The sequence below is a fragment of the Mauremys mutica genome, chromosome 7 (assembly GCF_020497125.1).
Source record: "Mauremys mutica isolate MM-2020 ecotype Southern chromosome 7, ASM2049712v1, whole genome shotgun sequence".
NCBI classification, from domain to species: Eukaryota; Metazoa; Chordata; order Testudines; family Geoemydidae; genus Mauremys; species Mauremys mutica.
In genome coordinates this window covers 46,077,369-46,101,573 of record NC_059078.1, presented here as the reverse complement: position 1 = coordinate 46,101,573, position 24,205 = coordinate 46,077,369, and the positions used below count along the sequence as shown (strand labels likewise).

Genomic DNA, 24,205 nt, shown 5'->3' with positions numbered 1-24,205 from the left:
TCCGGCTCCTATGCAGAGGCATGGCCAGGCAGCTCTGCATGCTGCCCAGTCTGTGGGTGCCACCCCTGCAGCTCCCATTGACAGAGAACCATGGCCAATGGGAGTGGCAGAGCTGGTGCTTGTGGTGGAGGAAGTATGCGGAGCCCCCTGGCTGCCCCTACGCTTAGGAGCCTGAGTGGGGACATGCTGCTGCTTCCGGGAGCCGCATGGAGCCATGGCACATGCAGAGCGGGGCAAGCCCCTGACCCTGCTCCCTGGCAGGAGCTTGAGAGCCAGATTAAAATGTCTGACAGGCTGGATGCAGCCCGTGGGCCATACGTTGCCTACCTCTGATCTACTTTGACCTTCTGAACAACATAGGCCACAGAGCTTCCCCAAAATAATCCCTTTTGAACTAGAACATTTTTTTTTTTTAGCATCCAATCTTGATTTAAAAATTGTCAGTAATGGAGAATCCACCATGACATTTGGCACATTGTTCCAATTACCCTCACTTAAAAATTTATACCTTATTTCTAGCTTCAGTTTCCACCATTGGATTATGTTATACCTTTATAGATTATAGAGCCCATTATCAAATATTTGTTCCCCATGTAGGTACTTATGGAGTGATCAGGTCACCCTGTAACATTCTCTTATGAATTGGTTGACTTGCACCTGTGCTCTAGTTTCCTCCCTTGCTGGTTCTTCTGTGCACCAGGGTACTCTAACTACTAAGGATGCTTCATGGAAAGAGGGCTCCTAGATACCACTATGTCAGGGGCTTAGGTCCAAACATCAGTCTAACCCCAGCTCCTGGAATCCAATTAGTGTTTTACAGGTGTATGTTAAACACCAAAAAGCGTCACGCTTTACCCATCTGGGCTGTAATTTAATCTGTTTTCATAAGCTAAGATAGATTTGGGCCAGAACAGTACGTGGAAAGGTGACCTCCAAGGAAGAAACAGAAGATGCAGGAAGGAGTATTGGTGGCTCAGTAAGGATTTCTGTCAATACTAAGCCAGTGGCCCCGTCTGGTACCAGGGAGTGCTGCACTGCAGGATAGGATGTAAAATTGAGGTCCTGGCCAATTGTGGTCATTAAACATCCTATGGCACTTTTTTCAAGAGCAGTGGTGTAAGCCACAAATTCCATCTTGGGAAATTATAGTTTACCTCCCCGGATTGCCCTTGTAATTTCATATGCATAAAATGTCTTTAATTTTCTCCTCTCCTAAAACTCTTGTGTAATGTTGCTGTGTTCTGTTAAATACCCGCTCTATTCCACCCAGCCTCATCATAGGCATTGATGAGGCAGGGGTCCTGTAGAAAAAAAAGAGTGTAGGATCATATAATTGAAGACTGTGTCATAATGCATCGGCACAAAGGAACGAAATTATAGTTGCACAGGCATCCTTAATGCTGGCATTCCTAATTTTTGAGTGTTTGACTTTGCAGCTTTAATGTTCTTTTAGCTAGAGCTGGTTAAAATCAGAATTTCTGTCCTGTGGAAATGGCGATACTGTGAAATTTGGTTTCGGCCTGAATTGGGACAGAAAAGTGAAATATCAATATTTTTCACAGAACAGTAAGTGCAACAAAAAAAAGTTGATTCAAAACCTTTCATTTCAACATTGCTGAATCAAACTCTTTCATTTTGGTTTGTTGAGCCCATTGAAATGTTTTGTTTGAGCCTGGTTCAACATTAATCTGTGCCTGCAGAAGCCACTATGGTGTCTAATAGAAGTTTCAATTCAAGGTCCCCCTATTCTCCTCTGTGGGCTGGTGCTCCCTGGCAGGACCACATCTTCATGATGCAGATGCATGATTATGTTAACTCCCATGATGCATCACATGATTTCACCCAGAGAGGAGACCATAGTGCATATGGGAGATGCAATCTAGTCAGGGAGTGTGGCCCATAGAGAAGAACACGGGCAGGAAGCACCTGAACTACCATCTCCCATGAGGCACTGCATCAGCTCAGGTGGACACAGACTAACATCAAACTGCTCTGAAACAAAACTTTTTGATTCAATTTGAGCTGAAAATGTTCTGATTTGGGTCAACCCAACCCAAAATGATCTACTTTGTTTAGATTTTTCTGATGGGAAATAGAAAAAAAAATTCCTGTGGGAAAAATTAATTTTGTGAAAACTGCAATTTCTAATGAAAAAACATTGATGGAAAATTCCCAACCAGCTCTACTTTTTAATGTAGTTTTTTGGGATGTAATATATAAAAATGTGACAGGATGTTTTAGCTGTGAAAGGACAGTGCAAGGCTATGCCACATAGGGACAATTCTTATTTTACTTGGTTTTGTGTTCAAGAACCCTCGGTAATTGTATTTGGATACTCACTGCCTTTTGATGCCTTTTCTGTCTGAGGTAGTTAGTTATATGGTCCTCATTAACATAGTATCTTAGTGTCTCACAATCTTTAATATATTTATCCTCATAACACCCCTGGAAGGCAGGGTAGGGCTGTTATCCCCATTGTATAGATAGGGAAACTGAGGCACAGAGAGACAGACTGACTTACCCAAAGTCACACAGGAAGTTTGTGGCAGAGCAGAGAAATCAAGCCCCAGACTAGTGCCCTAACCACTGGACAATACTTCCTGTGCTGGAACAGCCTTTTCTGCCTAGCTCAATTATTTCAGGTTGGGAAAATCTTAGTAGTTCTCTCTCAGTTTTTCCTACTTCTCCTCACTTCACTTCCTCTTTAGCGCCCCAGGGAGGTATCCGCATGCCTTTACACTCATGCCTGGCTGCTCCCCTGCCTCCCCCCCCCCCCCCCACACACACATTGCACTTCAAATGCCACCTGGGGTGATCCTGGTCTCTACCCAGGTCAGGCACACTGAACAGTTGCGAAGTGGGCTGAGAGTCATGGCTGAGCCAATCTCCTTCCTACATGTTAGTGTCAGTTTAACCACAGGGCAGACTATGCCAGCAGGTGTTTGACAGCTTGTAAGTGCTTTGAATGTAGCACAGCATTCCCCCCCACCCCCATCTCCCAGTTATGCTCTTTAGGGAGCCTCAGCTTTCTGTATATTTACTTGCTTAGATTTCTGCAGCTCTATAATAATGGTGCACCCAACCTAGGCAGCTAAACTCATTGTTCAGATAAACAGAGGCATCACTGCCACGATGACAATGTTTCATGCACTCATCCCAACAGAGACCCCACCAGAGCTCTGCTCACACAAGTATCCGGCCTCACCCATCTCCTTACTGGCCTGGGAGAAAAGATGGGTCTTGCGGCAATAACTAGAGATGAACAAACTCAGATTATTATAGACCATTGGGTAAATTTATCAGGAGTATAAACCAACCACCACTGCCAACTCTCATCGAGGACTGGCAGCTTCTCCCTTTGCATACACCTACTGTAGCTTGATGGTAACACAATTCACTGGAATAGGACACCTTTGTCTATCCCCCTTGACTGAGACCCCTTTTGCCTCCTATACCTCTTAGAAGTTCAAGTTTGCTACCTTCAAGGCCAGACTGCTTGGAACACCCATATGACAGCAGATCTCCTTAAAACTACAAGTGGTAAGAATAAGAACAGAGAAAATGGAATTTAAGCAAAAGAAGTGTTTTGCTTAACAACCTTCAATTTACACTTCTCATAAGCTGCTTTCTTAGCTCAGTTACAGAGAAGAAAAGGCACTCCCATGTGTTTAAAGAGCAATTATCTCCTCTGGCCTCCCCTGTCATGCTTGACCCAGAAAGAGAATTTCCTACCACCCTGTTTATCAAGTACCTTGAGGTCATCTTTTTTCCTTCCCTCCCTCCCCTAAACCATTTTTTTCTGCCAACCTCCCCAGCCAGGTTAACCCCCAGGGGAATCTCTCTCTTCCCAAGCTTCAAGTTCAGCAGCTCACAGATCATTCTGAAGTTCCTACCTAACTGTGTTTGTACAGCACCTAGCAAAAGGGGAACCAGGTCCATGACTAGGACTCCTAAGCACTACAGTGATCACCTCTCACCTGCCCCCCAGACCTTTCATCTGTCCCAGAAGGACTGTGGATGTACTCCTCGGCTAATCTGCTGCAGCGTTTTGGGATTCCGATCCATGAGTCACACTTTCAACTCCTGAGAGCACAGCATATAAAACTGTCCCATTCCCATCAGCCCAAAGGCCTCTTCTGTTGTGAAGTCTCCTCTCCCATATACCCATCTCCTCCAAGCTGAGCAGCAACTTGGGAATAACCCTCAATACCCTGCTTCCAAGCTCCCTGAAATTTCTTTCTGTATGAGTCACAGGTCTCTTCAAATTTCTGCAGCAAAGTGATTTTAAACTTGTCATTCAAACACTCTTCACTGGCCATTGAGATCATGCTGCTAATATTAAACATTCAGTAAGGGAGCTAGAAACTACATCTTATCCACAGCAGCTACTCAGTTCTGTGTGCGTCTCCATTCACAAGCCTTTAGAAAACATAGATGGTACCACCTTCTTTATGTATAGGAAACAGTTCAAGAGCTACATTGTCTGGAATTAGATGTGTGATTTCTGTCTCCACTTACCAAATAGCTTAGCCTCTGGCTGTGCAACCACTCAGTGCCCACTTCACGATAATGCTGTCTGTCATGCTCTCCCTTCTTATGTTGGCATTTTAATTTCTACTCAACACATTATCTTTCCTGCAGCTGCAGTCTTTGTCTCCAGCTGGTGTTTCTTCCACTCCCAGACCCATTTGCCCTGGGCACTCTGCCCAGATGATGCTCTGCGGTTCTTCCTGCCACTGCAGACATTCCATTCATCCTCCAAGCTCCACGCTGAGGTCTCATCCTCCACCTTGGATTCTCCAGCTTCTCCTGGCCTGCTGTGGCCCTGGTCTCCCTCAACTTCCTCAGGCCCCGACCTGGCTCCTGGCACTGGCTCTCCCTTGTGAGGTTTCTCCATTCTCTGCAGTTCTTGAGCCCCTGTTTGGCTGCATGTGACCATGCTGGTCATGATCCCATGAATACAACACTTACTTTTGTTGATTGTTTAAGTTGCTAAAGTAGTTTTCTTTCCCCACATAGCTCTATTGCTACTCCTCCTTTAACATCTCATAGCTCACCCGCTCCTCCTGCCTTTTCCTAATCTTAACCCAAAAAGAAAATAAGTATAGAACAGATTTTCTCTTTTTCCTCCTCTATAATTCTTGTTTTTCCAATGGTTGCTTCTTATGAGTTTTTACCACAGCCAGACTCAATATGCTGCTAGCACTGCAAACCAAACACCACCACCAACTCCCTTCTCCTAGGTCCTTCAGCCACACCCCTTGTGTTTGCCTGCCATAGCCTGATGGCCACACAACTCACTGGGATAGGACACCTTTGTCCATGGCCCTTGACCAAGACTGGGAGGAGAGTGTAAGCTCCAGAACTCCTTTCGCCTTCTGTACTCTCCTTAGAGATAGTTCCCTTCAGGGCCGGACTGCTTAAAACCCCCATGCAACAGTGGATTTCCTTAGAATTAGAGGCATTGAAAGTAAAAAGAGAGAAAATGGAATTAAAATAGAAGAAGTGTTTAGAGTATTGTCTCTGGATTTACACTTCTCACAAGCTGAACTAGATGCGGCCTTTTCTCAGCTGGATGCCAGAGAAGAAAAGGCCATTTGATATGTAAATAGCATTTCTCTTCTCTGGCCTTCCTTGTGGGAGATTCAACCCTGAGCTGTGTCCAGAGGACATTTCCCCCCTCACCAACTATTTGTCAAGTGCTCGCTCCTAGGAGTACTGTATTAGGGGATCTCACCTTGCAACCCCTCCAAGTCGTGGCACTTCCCCCATGGGAATTCCCTCCCTCCAAGCCTCAAGTGCAGCCCTTCATTGGTTGCTCTGAGAGAAGCCAATGAACCTATCTGGCTGATAGGTTTATCATGGGTTTATCCGTTGTTCTGGGGATAGGTATCAGAGCATGACTTCAGTCTGGCTTAGGTGGAATATTTTAATTCTATCCTCCCCTCTGGAGTATTTTAATCCTTATCTTCCTAGGTTATAAGTCTATATTATTGATGAATCAGATCATCTGTCACAGGAAGGATCTCAACTTGGACCAATCTGGTCAAAGCCATCAGAAGGCTTGGGAGTGGGAAGCTTGCAGAACTGATTGAACGCAGCATTAGTTTCTGACACAAGTTCCCACTGATGCCTGTGGGTTCCCTGAGGCCCAACTCCCATCTCCCACAGCCTTCTTTCTTAAGGGAGGAATTCCATGGGCATCATCTTCTGAGTTCATAGATTTTAAGGCCAGATGGATGCACTGTGATCATCTAGTCCAGTGGTCTCCAAACTTTTTACGCCCAAGATCACTTTCAATGAAAGCCCCACCCCTTCTCCAAAACCCCGCCCCACTCACTCCATCCCCCTCCTCTCCATCACTTGCTCCCTCCCTCCCTTTCACCGGGCTGGGGTAGGGGATTGGGAGGGGGTGCACACTCTGGGCTGGGGCCTAGGGGTTTGCAGTGTGGGAGAGGGCTCTGGGCTGAACCTGGAGCAGGGGGTTGGGGTTCAGGAAGGGGTGAGAAGTGCAAGCTCTGGGAGGGAGCTTGGGTGCAGGAGAGGGCTCTGGGCTGGGGCAGAGTGTTAAGGTGCAGGAGAGGGTTCAGGCTGCTGGCTCTGGGAGGGGGGTCAGGGCTGGGGCAGGGGGTTGGGATGTAGGAGGGGGCATGGGGTCCTGGCTCTGGGAGCGGGGGTCAGGAATGGGGGTTGGGGTGCAGCCTCCTGCCGGGCAGCACTTACCTCTGGTGATTCCCGGTTGGCAGTGGGTGTAGTGAGGCTAAGGCAGGCTCCCTGCCTACCCTGGCGCCACACCCTGTGGCCCCTGGAGTGGAGGGGGGAGCATGTGGCTCAGAGCACTGCTCCTGTCTGCAAGAACCATCCCTGCAGCTCTCATTGGCCATAGCTCCCCATTCATGGCCAATGGGAGCTGCAGGGCTAGTGCTTGCAGGCAGGAGCAGCATGCGGAGAGAGATCTCTGCCTCACCACCCCCAGGGCCGTGGGGTGCGCTGGCTGCTTCTGGGAGCAGTGTGGGCCCAGGGCAGGCAGGGATCCTGTCTTAGCGGCAGCCACACTGTGCTGCCGGAGATCAAGATCAAGTGGCAGGTACTCTAGGATCGACCAGTTGATCATGATCGACCGGTTGGTGACCACTGATCTAGTCTGACCTCCTGCATAACAGGTAACAAAATTTCACTTACAGATTCCGGCAACTAGCCCATATCTTGTGGTTGAGCTAGATTATTCTCTTTACAAAGACACCTAATCTTCACTTAAAGAATTAAAAGTGACAGAGAATTCACCATATTCCTTGGTAAATTGTTCCAACAGCTAATTACCCTCTCTGTTAAAAAGACACACCTTCGGGCTAGAAATAAGGCATCTAGCTTCATCTTCCAGCCCTTGGATCTCTTTATGTCTTTGTTTGCTAGATTAATGAGCCCTCTGCTGTCAGAGTTCTAGGTTTCTCACTCCAGTGACCTTCTCTTTTCCTTGAATTCTAAAATTCCCCTTTTGAAATGAACCTGAGATCTAGGAATCCCTCCATCAGAATTCCCAAGGAAAGCACCACTCTTGCTGAGAAGCTCAGGAATCTTTGCTTTTGAAGTGTTGGGACTAGGGAGTAGAAGAGAGTTGCTTCCTGAATTAAATGTAACATTGCCAGAGGTTCTTGGATAAGAGAGTGTTTTTGCAGAACGTTCAGCCCTGGGGGTGGGCGGGGAGGAAGGAAGGAGGAAGAATCTTGCTCTCCTATCTGGCCAGATCAGTGCTCAAGACCCAAAGAAGGTTGCATCCAGGCTTCCTAGGCTGAAAGAGCATCAGCACAGCTAAGGATCTTGAGAAGAGGACCAGACCAGAAAGATGGGGATCCTCTGGGCTTTGAGAGAAGGAACTCAAGGAGAGGGAACAAAAGAGGATTTTGATGTCATTGTACTTACCCACTTTCGGGGTCTCCCTCTTGGTCTTTTCTCAGCTGAAGATTCTACCTTTAGTTAAAACAAAAGACATGATCTAGTCCTCTTTCATAACTTATTGCACTTGTGATCAACACACTAAAGCCATGTCCGCATTACAATGGCACAGCTACAACATTGTAGTGCCATGGTGTAGATGCTTCCTACAGCAACTTCCTCCATCATTGTAGGAACCCCACCTCCCCAAGTGATGGTAGTTGGGTCGACAGAAGCATTCTTCAATTGATCTAGCTGCATCTACACCATGCATTAGATCAGCATGAGTATGGCACTTGGGTGTGTGTGTGAATTTTTCATAGTGACAGTGCTCAGATATGAGAATTTTTTTACACCCCATAACACTGTAACTATGTTGCCCTAACTTTTAGTGTAGGCCAGGCCTAAACTTGGTCAGGATGGCTTCATTTTAAGGTCTTCCTGTGTGACTGTGGATTATGATTAAGAGTATAACAACTAGGAGGAGGTGGAGGGGTCTTAGGAGGAAGAGGAGTAGGCAAAGAGTGGTGATGACCTGGTAGAGGCAGAGGAAGAAGAGGAGGTTGCTGGCCAAGCATCAAAGAGGAGAAGGACAGGTAGATGTGGATTAGGAGCAGGCAAACTAGGATTAAGACTAGGACACCTAGAAGGAGGAGCTCTATTGGAAGGAAGACTTGGGAGATGACTAAACAGATGAAGCAGAAGATGGAGACAGCCTAGAGGAGGATATCAACCAGGCAGAATTGGAGGATGTCAGAGGAGGAGTAGGTTTGGGATGAAAACAAAAACAACTAGGAGGAGGAGGAGGAACCAGGAGGTGGAGATTTAGGAGAAGCAGGGGCGGCTCCAGGCACCAGCACGCCAAGCGCGTGCCTGGGGAGGCAAGCCACGGGGTGGGGGGGGCGCTCTGCCGGTCGCCGCAAGGGCGGCAGCCAGGCTGCCTTTGGCGGCATGCTTGCAGAGGGTCCGCTGGTCCTGCAGCTTCGGCGGACCTCCCACAGGCTGCCGCCGAATTTGCGGGACCGGGGACCTCCCGCAGGCAAGCCACCGAAGGCAGCCTGCCTGCCGTGCTTGGGGCGGCAAAATACCTAGAGCCGCCCCTGAGGAGAAGGACTGGGCAGAGGAAGCAGAGGCAGTGGACTGAGGAAAGGGGGAACATGATTAGGAGGCAGAGAGTGCCAGATGGGGATTAGGTGATGATGGTGGAGGAGAAGCATTAGGAGGAGGAAAGACACAGTGGAAGAGGAGGAGAAGGATGAGGAGGAGGACCACCACTAGGAGGAGTAGGGTGAGGAGGAGGAGAACTATGACTAGGGCCTTGTCTACACTACAAGACTATTTCGAATCTACTTAAGTCGAATTTGTGGATTCGACCTTATGAAGTCGAATTTGTGTATCCACAGTAAATACACTAATTCGAATTTCTGAGTCCACAGTAACAGGGCTGGCGTCGACTTTGGAAGCGGTGCACTGTGGGAAGCTATCCCACAGTTCCCGCAGTCCCCGCTGCCCATTGGAATGCTGGGTAGAGCTCCCAATGCCTCCTGGGGGAAAAATGTGTCGAGGGTGCTTTTGGGTAACTGTTGTCATTGAACCGTCAATCACGCCCTCCCTCCCTGAAAGCTCCGGCGGGAAATCTGTTCGCGCCCTTCTCTTGTCGGTTACAGCGCGTACGCCACAGCACTGCGAGCATGGAGCCCGCTGCGATCATCGCTGCACTTATGGCCGTTGTCAACTCCTCGCACCTTATCGTCCACCTCTTCCACAGTCAGCTGCTGAGAAATCGGGCGAGGAGGCTCCGGCAGCGCGGTGAGGACAGGAATTCACAGAGTGGCGCAGACCTCTCACAAAGCAGGGTACGCCGCGCAGTGGAGATCATGGTGGCAATGGGTCAAGTTCATGGTGTGGAACGGCGATTCTGGGCCCGGGAAACAAGCACGGACTGGTGGGACCGCATAGTGCTGCAGGTCTGGGATGAATCACAGTGGCTGCGGAACTTCAGGATGCGTAAGGGCACTTTCCTTGAACTCTGTGACTTGCTGTCCCCTGCCCTGAAGCGCCAGGACACCCGGATGCGAGCAGCCCTGAGTGTGCAGAAGCGAGTGGCCATAGCCCTCTGGAAACTTGCAACGCCAGACAGCTACTGGTCAGTAGTGAACCACTTTGGCGTGGGCAAATCTACCGTGGGGGTTGCTGTGATTGAAGTAGCCCATGCAATCGTTGAGCAACTTCTCTCAAAGGTAGTGACTCTCGGAAACGTCCAGGACATCATAGATGGCTTCGCCGCGATGGGATTCCCAAACTGCGGTGGGGCTATAGATGGGACTCACATCCCTATCCTGGCACCAGCCCACCAGGCCAGCGAGTACATTAACCGAAAGGGCTACTTTTCAATGGTGCTGCAAGCACTGGTAGACCATAGGGGACGTTTTACCAACATCTTCGTTGGGTGGGCGGGCAAGGTTCATGACGCGCGTGTGTTCAGGAACTCTGGTCTGTTTAAACGCCTTCAGGCAGGTACTTTCTTCCCGGACCACAAAATAACGGTTGGGGATGTGCAGATGCCTACAGTGATCCTCGGGGACCCAGCCTACCCGCTAATGCCCTGGCTCATGAAGCCCTATACAGGCGCCTTGGACAGAGAGAAGGAACTCTTCAACTACCGGCTGAGCAAGTGCAGAATGGTGGTGGAGTGTGCTTTCGGACGTCTCAAGGGGAGATGGCGGAGCTTACTGACTCGCTCGGACATCAGCGAAAAGAATATCCCCGTAGTTATTGCTGCTTGCTGTGTGCTACACAATCTCTGTGAGAGCAAGGGCGAGACCTTTTTGTCCGGATGGGAGGTTGAGGCAAATCGCCTGGCTGCAGTTTACGCTCAGCCAGACACCCGTGCCGAGAGAATATCCCAGCGGGAAGCGCTGTGTATCCGGGAGGCTTTGAAAGCAAGTTTCCTCAGAGAGCAGGGTAACCTATGACTCTCCACTTGCTTTCAAGAGAAACTGACCCTGGGCCTGTGTCTGTATGTGTCGATTTCGATCTGCGGTTACATACCCCGTTCTCAAAGTTTCCCCCACTTCCAAAGCACGTTTTAAAGCAAATTAATTGTAACACTCATTATTAATAAATCTTTGTTTTACTTTGCATTTCTGTTCAGGTGTTGAAACATGGACGCATACTGTGCTGGGCACGGTGTGCACTGATGTACAGACCGCTTGTTCCATAGAGGAATGACATCCTCCTGCTCCTACATAGGTCTCTGGGTGGGGGACGGTTGCAAGTGGTTGTGCATGAAGGGGAGGGTTTGCAGGAAGGGGTGGGTTTGCAGGAAGGGGCGAGTGGTGCCTTCTTTGGATAGGGGTTTGGATGACGGCAGTGGGCTGCGGGTTTGGGCGTAGGAAGGGGTGAGGGGTGTGGGGGAAGGGTGAGTATCTGTCCGTGGATGAGGGCTCTTGTTGGGGCTCAGGGCAGCGGAGAGGCTCGTTGCTACGGTGGAAGTGCATGGTAAGGGCAGCGTGCCTTAACATTAAGGGGGTGGCAGGCGCTAGGACCCTGGACAAGCATACACATCACAGAATGACCCGGGGCAGCATACACCACACAGAGTGACCCTGGTGCCTACTGACTGCAGTGTGTGTGTGCCCTGCAGTTGATCATGCCCCCAAGTCTGTACCCTGGTAATGTAGGCTATACCGTGCAATTATAAATCCCCTCCCCCCCACCCCATACACAAAAAAATCCTCTGACACGAAAGACGTGACCAAAACAGTGAATAACAGCAAACAGCTTTTAATAATCTAATACACACTGGGGGGATGAAACTTGGATTTGGGACTGGGTGAGCCTGTAAGGGAAGCACTTCTACAAATTTATAGCGTGAGAGGTGTGTGGTACATTAGCGCTATGCAGTGGTGCAGTGACAGTTCTCACGGCCCCTACCGCCCCGCCGTCTTGTACTTTTCGGTGAGGGGGGGGGCAGGACTTCTTGGCGGGGGAGGGCGGTTGCAGATACACTGCAGGGGGGCTCTGTCCTCCTGCCTGCGGTCCTGCAGAACATCAACAAGGCGCCGGAGCGTGTCCGTTTGCTCCCTCATTAGCCCAAGCAGCGTTTGAGTCGCCTGCTGGTCTTCCTGCCGCCACCTGTCCTCCCGTTCGATGTGTGTGCGATGCTGTTGACATAGGGTCTCCCTCCACTGTCTCTGCTCTGCCGCCTCAGCTCTGGAGCAAGCCATCAGTTCCGCGAACATCTCGTCCCTAGTCTTTTTCTTTCGCCGCCTAATCTGCGCCAGCCTCTGCGAGGAGGATGCCGGGGCAGTCCGGGAAAGAGCCGAAGCTGTGTGATGGGAAAAGTAACTGATTTCCTTGAACAGATACATGTTTGCGAACAGTGAACACAGTCTAGTCAGTTTCTCTGAACAAGACCATACAGGGCAACAAGTCTCACGAGATCTCAGGACAAGTTTGAGATTTCGGAATACGCTCTCATTGGCTGCGGCATTGCACAGGAGAGCGGACAAGTGGGGAGAGACAGCTGAATCCGTCTAGCAGACAGTCCTGGTAAGCCTTACAGTACATTCTGCTTATCAGTTAATGGATAGCTGTGCCCTCCCGCTAAAGGCAATCTGGAAATCATATACTCTGACCCTTTTCCAGCCACTCCCGCCAGTGCACGGGAAAGATCAATGTATGCTTTTCCTATGTGGCCTGCAACACGTGGCTGTTAAGCGAGGGTCATTGTTATGCAAAGTAAAAGTCAACCATTCACAACAGTAACAATACACTAATTGCCCTAATTAGATGCAGCATTTCATGAACGAGATCACCCTGATGCGGGTCCCTCGGAGTCACAAAGAGCGGATGCTAAGGGAAGCCCTGCAGAGACCAGGACCATATGCGGCCATGCTTGTGGAGGCGATGATTCCCATCTACATAAGGATGTCCTGGCGCGGAAGAGTGTGCTTCCACGGAGCACCCAACAAGGCACCTCTCCCCAGGAACCTCCTGCGGAGGCTTTTCGAGGACCTAAATGAGACCTTTCTTGAATTGTCCCTGGAGGATTATTGTTCAATCCCTATATGTGTGGACCTACTTTTCATATAGTTTTTCATTGAAAATTTTATATATAGTATTTCTATTTTTTATACCTGTTTTATAAAAAATAAATGTTTACATGTTTAGAGCACTTACCGCCTGATCCTTCCCCTGATTCAGAGTCCGGGTTAACGGCCGGGGAGGGTTAGTAGGGGATCTCTGTGAGGGTGATGAAGAGATCCTGGCTGTCAGGGAAAGCGGTATTGTGTTGGCTGTTGCCTGCGCCGTCCGCCACAGACCCTTCCTCATCTTCCACATCGGCGAACATCGAGGAGGAACTGTCCAGGTTCACTATGCCATCCACTGAGTCAACGGTCACTGGTGGGGCAGTGGTGGCAGACCCACCTAGAATGGCATGCAGTGCCTCGTAGAAGCGGCATGTCTGGGCCAGGGCTCCGGAGCGTCCGTTTGCCGCTCTGACTTTTTGGTAGCCTTGTCTCAGGTCCTTGATTTTCACGCAGCACTGCATTGCATCCCTGCTGTATCCTTTCTCTATCATTGCTTTGGAGACCTTCTCGAAGGTCTTTGCATTCCGCTTGCTGGAGCGCAGCTCCAACAGCACAGACTCCTCGCCCCACACACCGATCAGATCCATGACTTCCCGGTCAGTCCATGCTGGGGACCTCTTTCTATTCTTGGATTGGCCGGACTCCTCTGCTGGAGAGCTCTGCATCGTTGCAGGTGCTGCGGAGCTCGCCCCGATGTCCAGCCAGGACGTCAGATTCAAAGTGCCCAGACAGGAAAATGAATTCAAATTTTCCCGGGTCATTTCCTGTGTGGCTGGTCAGAGAATCCAAGCTCCGACTGCTGTCCAGAGCGTCAACAGAGTGGTGCACTGTGGGATAGCTCCCGGAGCTACTAAGTTCGATTTGCATCCACACCTAGCCTAATTCGAGCTAGCCATGTCGAACTTAGCGTTACTCCACCTGTCGGGGTGGAGTACCAAATTCGAACTAAAGAGCCCTCTAGTTCGAATTAAATGGCTTCCTGGTGTGGACGGTTGAGCGGTTAGTTCGAATTAACGCTGCTAAATTCGAATTAAAGTCCTAGTGTAGACCAGGCCTAGGAGGACAATTAGAATGAGGAGGAACATGATGCTGAGGCTGACGATGACTAGGATGATGAGCAGGACAAAGAAGAGAAGGAGGCAGCCCTTTAGGTGCCAGAGGCTTAGTGTGAAAAGGCTTAGGATGACTGCAAAGAGGACTAGGCAGGGCTGATAATGAGGGAGAAGAATGAAGGTGACTAGGCAGCAGCAGATGATAGAGGACAATCAGTGGTGGCAGACAGAGGACAGAGGGTGATGATGTAATTGTAACAGTGGGAGCAGGGCTGCCCAGAGGATTCCAGGGGCTTGGGGTAATTTGGCAGCGGGGGGTCCTTCCGCTCCGGGACCCGCCTCCGAAGTGCCCCAAAGACCCCCGCCGGGGGCCCCCCCGCCACTGAATTACCGCCGAAGAGGGACCCGCTGCTGAAGTGCAGCCTGGTCTTCGGTGCTAATTCGGCAGTGGGGGGTCCCCGCCGCAGGTCTTTGGGGCCCTTCGGCGGTGGGTCCCGGAATGGAAGGACCCCCCGCTGCTGAATTACCGCCGAAGACTGGGCTGCACTTCGGCGGCGGGTCCCGCTTCGGCAGTAATTCAGCACCAGGGGGTCCTTCCGCCCCGGAGCGGAAGGACCCCCCGCCGCCGAAGACTCGGAGCGGAAGAAGCTCCGGGGACCCAGGCCTCATGAGAGTTTTCCGGGGCCTCCGGAGCAAGTGAAGGACCCCGCTCCAGGGCCCCCGAAAAACTCTCCTGGGGGCCCCTGGGGGGCCCAGGGCCTGGGGCAAATTGCCCCACTTGCCCCCCTCTCTGGGCGGCCCTGAGTGGGAGAGGAGTGTAAAGTTTGTCAGGGCTTAAAGACTTAAACGAAACTTTAAAAGGACACGACACAAACTGCCTGTCTGTAAATGAGAGGGGGCCTCTCTCGTGGTCCCCCAGCAAAAGCTTGGAGGACAGGAGGGTTTGCTTGCCAGTGAGCTCTGCATCCTCCCATAAGCTGAGCATGTGCCACGGTCTCTTACCGTCTGCCCGCCGCTGGCACTCCGTTTTTTGCTTCCTTTTGGCCTTCCTCGTGGTTTCTTTAGGGGCAAAGGTCCCAGAAGCTCCTGCTTGGACAAAAAGAGGGTAACTGTTACTCTGACACTCCGAACACCTAGCAGTCAAACGATAACTTCCAAGTATGTAGCTCAGTGTATTTCCTGCTGTGGCCTGTGGACCAAGAGTGGCACCCAACACACTTGCTAGTCACATGGCACTGGCTCTGCTCCTTGTTTCTGATGGCTAAACTGCATCAGAAGACAGCTAAAGTACATTTGCAGAACATACATTATCCAGAGAGGAAGGAGGGCCCAGTGGTGAGGTGTTAGCCTAGGACCTGACCACAGGGGTTCAATTCCCTGCTCTACCACTGGCCTTGGGCAAGACACAGTCTCTCTGTGCCCCAGTTCCCCATCCTACCTCACAAGGTGGTTGTGAGGCGCTCCGATACTACAGCAATGGGAGTCAGAGACATTCCCAAGATAGATACATACTTTCTGTGCTAATAATTGCTAAAGGGGTGTTATGCCCCTGGGAATAGGAGGTGTCCGTTGTGGACCCCCTGTGAAAACATGATAGAACTCCTGATGTAACCCCTAAAAGTTCCTAGGAAAGTATACAGATTATACCGGCTGCAAGGAATTGCACGTTCTAGGGCCAAAATGCAGCCGCTGCTGGGTATGGAACACAGCAGCACTACAGAACAGTGCAGGACAGTGAGCAAAGAACACCTGCTCCAATTTAATCCGCCGAGGGAGTTCAGCAAGTAATTACCTGAACTGGAATTTTTCCAACACACCATAGTTAACACCTCAACTCTTGCTGAAAGTACCAAAGGACCACAAGTGGTTAGGAAGCCCTTGATTTTATATCACCTCTGAAAGACGGGGTATCTAAGCAGCACAGTGCCACCTATTCAGTGCTGACTCAGAAGGAATCTTGCTTTCAATGGATCAGTACCCACAGGAGAATAAAGCTTTATAGAAGCTGTGGCAAAGTTCCTCCTCTCCTCTAGTAGGTCCTGCGCTTATTGGCGGATTTCCTCCCCTCAGTGGTCTTCCCCTTGGATAAAACCCACAGTCTGGATCACCTCCTCCTATGTCTGATTAGGAGTAGCGAGGCTTGGGGGGAACCCAGGCCCGCCCTCTACTCCGGGTTCCAGCCCAGGGCCCTGTGAATTGCAGCAGTCTCTATAGTGCTACTTGTAACCGCTGCTTGACCGCTACAGCTCCCTGGGCTACTTCCCCATAGCCTCCTTCAAACACCTTTCTTATCCTCACCATAGGATCCTCCTGGTGTCTGATACTGCTTGATTGTATGGTGTTTCCTCAATCCTCCAGTAGTACACCCTCTCAGTTCTTAGTTCCTTGTGTCTCTGGCTCCCAGCTCCTCATACACCCTTCCTTCCTCTGGCTCCTTCTCCTTGACTGGAGTGAGCTCCCCTTTTTATACCAGGTGCCCTGATTAGCCTGCCCTGATTGGCTGCAGGTGCTCCAATCAATGTAGCTCTCTTCAGTGCCTTCTAGAAAGTTCTTAATTGGCCCCAGGTGCCTTAATTACCCTGGAGCAACTGCCATTTTGGTTCCCATGGTACTAGGGATTTGCTTAGCCTGGGGCTAACATACCTGTTCCTGAGTACTTTCCTGTAGCCATCCGGCCTTGCTCCATCACAAAGCATAGAAAAGGAAGAAGGGAGAAAAAGTATTTGGTGGCATAAAGCAAACCTATATGAATTGGCATATGCACATTGGCTCACATTCTGTGGGTTCCTTATTTAAACTGATGGAAAAAAGTAAAAACAAGCAGAGTTCTTTGTTTTAAGTTTGTAAATGAGGAGAGTGAGAGATGTGTTATGTTGAAAGCCCAGGAGGCAGAAGTCCTCTGTTTATCCATAGGTCAGAAGCTGTACAAGCTCTCTCTTCCCCTCCCTACTAATATGCCTTGGTCCTGCCCTGAAAGACCGACCTCTATGGAGAGAAAGCAATTCAGCTATGTAATATGATGCATGATGATGTTATGGTCCACTAAGAAGTGGATTTAGGCCTCAGACTCATTTCACAAAAGCTACCAAACGGCCACTAGGTGCTACTGGCTTTCCATCACTCCTGACCTGATCTCAGTTGGAACCGCCATGAACAAGAAATGAAAGGATCTATAGCAGGGGTAGGCAACCTATGGCACACGTGCTGAAGGCGGCACATGAGCTGATTTTCAGTGGCACTCACACTGCCCGGGTCCTGGCCACCGGTACGGTGGGCTCTGCATTTTAATTTAATTTTAAATGAAGCTTCTTAAACATTTTTAAAACTTTATTTACTTTACATACAACAATAGTTTTGTTATATATTATAGACTTATAGAAAGAGACCTTCTAAAAACGTTAAACTGTATTACTGGCACGCGAAACCTTAAATTAAAGTGAATAAATGAAGACTCGGCACTCACTCACTCACTCATGCCCGTCACCCCAATCTGGGTATGGGCCACCAACCACAGATCTCCAGAGTCTTCTATCCTGGGCCATTCGCTCTAGCTGGTTCCAGGTATAGCCCATTTTTTTGCTATCAGCCTGAAGGTCGCGTTGCCAGGTATTTCTTGGACGGCCTCTTTTCCGCTTGCCTTGGGGGTTCCACCGCAGTGCCTGTCTGGTGATGTTGGTTGGCTGCTTGCGTAGTGTATGTCCTATCCAGCCCCACCTTCTCCTTCTAATTTCTTCCTCTGCTGGGAGTTGACGGGTCCTCTCCAAGAGGTGGATGTTACTGATGGTGTCTGGCCAGCGGATCTGGAGAATCCTTCTGAGGCAGCTATTAATGAAGGTCTGGATCTTCCTGGTGGTTGTTTTGGTTGTCCTCCAGGTTTCAGCTCCATACAGTAGGACTGATTTCACATTGGAGTTGAACAGTCGAATCTTTATTGCCAAAGACAGCTCTCTGGAGCTCCAGATGTTCTTGAGCTGTAAGAAGGCTGCTCTTGCCTTACCAATCCTTACTTTGATGTCTGCATCTGTACCACCCTGTTGGTCGATGATACTACCTAGGTAGGTGAAGGACTGCACTTCTTCCAGGGGGCGTCCATTCAGTGTGACTGGGTCGTTGCTGATGGAATTGATCCTAAGGATCTTGGTCTTGTCCTTGTGGATGTTGAGGCCAACCTGTGATGACGTGGCTGCCACTACGTTGGTCTTCTCTTGCATCTGCTGTTTACTGTGCGAAAGGAGTGCAAGGTCATCGGCAAAGTCCAGGTCATCAAGCTGGGTCCACAACGTCCACTGGATTCCATTCCTACGCTCGTAAGTGGATGTCTTCATAATCCAATCTATGACTAGGAGAAAGAGAAGTGGTGACAACAAACAACCTTGTCTGACTCCGGTTCGCACCTGGAAGCTGTTTGTGAGCTGCCCTCCATGGATCACTCTACAGTGTATGCCATCGTATGAGTTCTTGATCAAGTTGACCACCTTTGCTGGGATGCCATAGTGCCAAAGGAGCTTCCAGAGGGTCTCTCGATCCACGCTATCGAACGCTTTCTCATAATCAACAAAGTTGATGTACAACGAGGAGTTCCACTCCATAGACTGCTCGACTATAATGCGGAGCGTTGCTATCTGGTCCGTGCATGATCTGTTCTGCCGGAAACCTGCCTGTTCATCTCGTAGCTGTGGATCGACGGCATCCTTCATTCTCTCTAAGAGGACTCGGTTGAAGACCTTCCCTGGCACCGACAGAAGTGTGATTCCTCTATAGTTGGCACAGTTGCTGAGGTCTCCTTTCTTGGGGATTTTGATGAGGTATCCCTCTTTCCAGTCAGCCGGAATCACTTCTTCTTCCCATATCTTCTCAAAGAGGGGGTACAGCATTTCCACTGAAGCATCCAGGTCTGCTTTCAGGGCCTCTGCTGGAATATCGTCAGGTCCAGCCGCCTTCCTGTTCTTCATCATGGTGATGGCTTTTCTGATCTCGTCTCTGGTTGGTTTATCGCAATTGATTGGGAGGTCCTCGTTGGCTGGGTCGATGTCTGGTGGATTAGGTGGTGCTGGTCTGTTCAGGAGTTCCTCAAAGTGCTCTGCCCATCTGTTCATCTGTTGTTCTATTCCTGTTATAGACTTTCCCTGCTTGTCTTTAACGGGACGTTCTGGTTTGCTGAACTTTCCAGACAGTCGCTTGGTAGTATCATACAGCTGTTTCATGTTACCGCTGTATGCTGCCTGCTCTGCTTCTGCTGCCAGTCCATCCACATAATCTCTCTTATCCTTCCTAATATTCCTTTTCACTGCTCTGTGGGCTTCAGCATACTCTTTTTGAGCTTTGCCCTTTGCTGCTCTAGTCCTGCTGTTGTTGACTGCTGCCTTCTTCTTCTTTCTGTCTTCTATCTTAGTCAAGGTCTCTGTTGTGATCCACTCTTTCTGCTGGTGTTTCTTAATTCCAAGCACTTCCTGGCATGCTGACCTAAGTGACTCTCTCACTTTCTGCCATCTGTTGAGTACAGTGTCTTCCTCTTCCTCAGACCGATCCTGTAGTACTGAAAACTTATTCTTCAGCGTCAGTCCAAAATCTTCCTTGGTCTTATGGTCCTTCAGAAGGCTGACATTGTACTTCGCTCTTCTGTCTGACGTGTCTATCCAGTTCTTCTTCAGCTTCAGCTTCAATCTGGCCACCACTAAGTGATGGTCGGACGCCACGTCTGCTCCTCTTCTAACTCTAACGTCCTGCAAGGATCTTCTGAACTTCTTGCTAATGCAGACATGGTCGATCTGGTTTTCTGTCGTGCCTGCTGGCGATACCCAGGTACTCTTGTGGATCCGCTTGTGAGGAAAGATGCTGCCTCCTATGACCAGGTTGTTAAGTGCACACAGATCCACAAATCTCTCTCCATTCTCACTCATCTCTCCCAGAGCGTGGGTCCCCATGACTTGTTCGTATCCTGTGTTATCAGGTCCAATTTTGGCATTAAAGTCTCCCATAAGGATGGTAATGTCTTTGTCTGGGAGAGTCTCTAATATTTTCTGGAGTCTGTTGTAAAAGTAGTCTTTGTCCTCCTCTTCACTGTCATTGGTTGGAGCGTAGCACTGAACAACATTCATCTTAATCCTCTTCATTTTAGTTCTGAAGGATGCTGTGATGATCCTGGGACCATGTGCCTCCCAACCAATCAGTGCTCTCTGTGCGTGCTTGGACAACATGAAGCCTACTCCCTGTGTGTGGGGTGTGTCGCTCTCTTCATGTCCTGAATACAGCAACAGCTCTCCTGTCAACAGTCGTCTCTGTCCAGCTTGCATCCATCTTGTCTCGCTAATGCCTAGTAGGGTCAGGTTGTTGCTCCTCATCTCTGCTGCAACCTGCGCCGTCTTTCCTGACTCGTACATGGTTCTCACGTTCCATGTGCCGATGGTAATCCTCCTGGTTGTAAGAAGGGTGATCGGCTTAGTGGCTTCCTTGCGGCTTTCACCACCCAGCGTCATGCATCTTCGAGTTGAAGACCCTTCTTTTTCCAGGCTAAAAGTCTCTGTTAACTCTATTGTTGGCGTTTCTGTAGCAAGCTGATTTTTTTACGGGATGGAGTTGCTAGCCCCACGCCCAACCCTCCTCCTTTACCCTGACTTGGGACAGGCAGATGGCCCCAAAGGACCTCTCTGGTGGAGTTGAAGACTCGGCACAGCACTTCTGAAAGGTTGCCAACCCCTGATCTATACGTATCTCATTCTGAGTCTTCTAGGAGCCACCCGCCTACAGAGATAGCTATAGGGAATTCACAATGTGTCAGCTCAGTCATCAACTTAAAACAATCCTTTTCAAGAATTTCATTGTTTGTGTATGTGAAACTGAAGTCCTGCCCCTGTGGCCTGACTCACTAACATCTCTCTCCAGAATTCACCGTGTCTTAAAAAAAAAATGTGTCTCATTCATGCCTAAGTATAATATCAGTTTGTAGACAGGGCTTACAAATGAGGGATGATAAGTTTATCCAGCCATGACAAGGACTTTTTTTTTTAAAGGAGAAGGAAGGGGACAAAGGAAAATAAATACAAGAGCTATCAGGAAAGTGACCCATAGGAACATGACACAAATAAAGACAATGAAGATAGTATCAGAAGGCATGTGTTGATTACAGTTCCATGTTCTCAGTTGTCAATGTTCTGGAACCTTACTCACTATCTGAACATACTGAGGGTCCTATTCTTAACTTGTGCACTCAAAGTGACTTTCAATTTCATAATGGTGCTGCACCACATTTTACCTTTGATTTGTCCGTTATACCTGAGACACTCCTATTTTTGGAGGGTTGCATGGATTAATATTTCTCTGTATCTGCTTCATCAGGGTTATTCTGAGAGCACACTATGAGCTTAGCAGAGTATACAGCTGGTGAGGTGGGGGCACAGGCTGCATATATGTAGGCTTGGTAGAATTCTTTTTGTATATGTAATTTTGATGGCTATATCAAGGTTTATTTTTAAGCATTTTTTCTATTTGTATAGATTTTAAATTTTCACAGTTGCACAAAATTATGGGTTTTAAGAATTTTTTAATTGATTTAAATTTTCATAGTCATGGGAAATAATGGGGGGTCCGACCATAATTATTTAATGACCATCAATGTTGAGATTCAAAAAGTTAAAGCTTTATAACCATTCAAACACAAATTGCATGGCAAACTATACCAAGTAAATATCCTTAAGTCAAACACTAATAAGTTCTTGAGCAGCATTTTTCTTACTTTGCCTATCTGTAAATTTCAAAGATCATCGATGGAAATATTTTTTCATTGACTTGTGTGCGTAGGGTGAAATCAATATTTACTGACATTAAATAAAAATCTAATCCTTCCAAGCCTACATATAGGTGTGTGCATAGCCAGAAGGATGCCTTAGCATATGTGGGTGTCACAGACTCACAGGACGCATGCTATCTCTCGGCTCCATACAGTTCCTGGGAGGAACCCCATTCCATGTGACAGCCCTTCTCAGGGGTCCACTCTCTCTCTCAGGGCTTAAGCCGTAGGCCCCTCTGCCTCCTGGAACTGCACTTCTCTGAACCTTCAGCACACCTGTCTCTCACCGTGTGCCCCCTCTGGGAGTCCACTCTCTCTGGACCCCCAGGGCCTCCACTCTCAGAGGGAATGATGCAGCCCTGATCTCTAGACTGGAGTGACTCTCAGCCAGCGTAAAGCAGAAGGGTTTATTGAGCATCTGAACCCAGCATAGGAAACTCTCTAGGCCCTTGGGCCTAGCTAACCTCAGCACAATACATCTCGGTCTCTTCTGCATCCAGGTGGGTTCTGGCTGCTTTCTCTCCCCAGTCCAGAAGCCCCCTCCTTCCAGCTAGTCATCCTATATCATCTCCTGCAACAGCTCCTCCCCTGTCCTTTGTCTTTGGTCCCAGGTAAACATGTCTTCTGGGCCCTCTCTCTTCTGTATTTTGTTCCCACTGGCTGGATCTGGCTGGTCAGGTCACTGGGGTCCTCTCTCCTCTGCCCTTTGTCCTCCCACTGGCCAGAACTGGCTGACTGCCAAGCTGGGGTGGGCCTCCTGGTCACCAGGTCACCAGTTGCTAGGGTCCCCCATATCTAGGCAATTGTCTGGGGTTCTGGCTGCTAGGCGAGGCCACACCTGGTCCTCTGTAACAACAAACTCCCTCTCCCACCACCTCATTAAACACACAGCACACGGGGAAACTAAGACCCACACAGTATTCAGGCAAAACACTAAGAAAATCCTCCACTTCATCACAGTGGGTATGTCTGTGTGTTGCTTTACACACGTTTCATTACATGGAGGTGCATATGCTGATGCATATATTTATTAATTTATCTGCACTCTATCTATATATTGGTGCATATATAAACACAAATACATGTATTTGATTTTGTAGGCATACGAACGTGAGTACACTGTATATCTATATAGGACAAAATTTTGTTCATTCCAGCTGTGATGCATCCCCAAGTTACCCACACAGAAGCAAAACAGTAGTAGAGCCTGGGGAATAACCGATTTTTCAGTTCAGTGGGTGAACCAAAAAAATCCACCCTGAAATTAGTTTTGAGTCAAATAAATATTTTGTTCCATCTGAAATGAAACACATCATTTCATTTTCAAATGTTTTTCACCCTTTTGTGTGTTTTTTTAGTAAAGATAGCTGAATTTTGAAACAAAGAGTCTAAATATTTTGTTTAAACTCTTTTTAAAAACAAAACATTTCAATTTGTCTGGAAGTTCCTTCCCTTTTTCCGCGGCCACAACGATTCACCATATTCAACCTGATTTGCAAATAATTTCAGTCGACCCCAATTTGCATTGTTCAGTGAATAAACTATTCACCAAAAAAATTGCATCCAGCTCTCTTGAGAGCTAGAATAGGGCAGTGATTAACTCTCCTGATGAGGCTCCATGGCCCAGGTGGGTGTGGGCTGCCAATTAGGAGACATGGTTGAGACACCTAGGTACTTGCCATTGGTGGCAGATAACATGTAGTGTACCATGCCGTCCCTTTCTTGAGCAGCATGGTACTTATTAGTCTAACAACACAGCATTCTCCATTGTCTTCTTAAGGCCTTGGGCACTCACCTGTGGCTGCTTCTTTGGTCTTCCCCTCTTCCTCTTTGGTGGCTCAGGCAGAGGGGATGAGTCAGGGTCTATTTGCTTCTCATTGCTGCTCATGGTGCCCCTTGCCACGTCTTCCAGATGATGGCCTGACAGGCTATTTTTCCATGGGCAGCTGATGCTGGGAAAATCTCACCTCCTCGCTCTCTTTCTCTTCTGTTGCAAGCAGACCCTGTCTCCACCTGCAGGGACTGAAGTGAAGATAGAGTCAGGCACAACAGCATGTCACCATGCCTGCTCATGAGGAGGGTCTGAGGACACAGCTGCCTTCTAGAAGCACAAGAACATTTTGTGAACAGTTATTTGTTCTCCCCACCCTCTACTCTGACATGAAAGCCTTGCGCTGCTATTTATTTTTAGGAGGTGAATGTGGTGCGGGTGTTAGCCCTTAAGGCAGAAGTTCTCTAATGATTCATGCAATGGATATCATATGGACAGCGACAGCAGCAAGGTAGATTCAGCTCAGGGACTGTAGAACATTTAGCTCCTTTGGATGACAGGTGCTGTA

General features: G+C 48.8%; 1 protein-coding gene across 1 annotated transcript in view; it reads right to left on the bottom strand.

Moving 5' to 3' along the window:
* LOC123375210 (high mobility group protein HMGI-C-like) overlaps positions 1 to 23,754 on the bottom strand; it is a 29,530-nt gene extending 5,776 nt beyond the window's left edge. Inside the window, exons 1-3 of the mRNA XM_045025958.1 lie at positions 23,662 to 23,754; positions 15,083 to 15,166; positions 7,921 to 7,968 (exon numbers count right to left, since the gene is read on the bottom strand). Coding sequence (XP_044881893.1) covers positions 7,921 to 7,968; positions 15,083 to 15,166; positions 23,662 to 23,754 — 225 coding nt within the window. The remainder of the gene's footprint in view (positions 1 to 7,920; positions 7,969 to 15,082; positions 15,167 to 23,661) is intronic.
* Between the last annotated feature and the right edge of the window lie 451 nt (positions 23,755 to 24,205).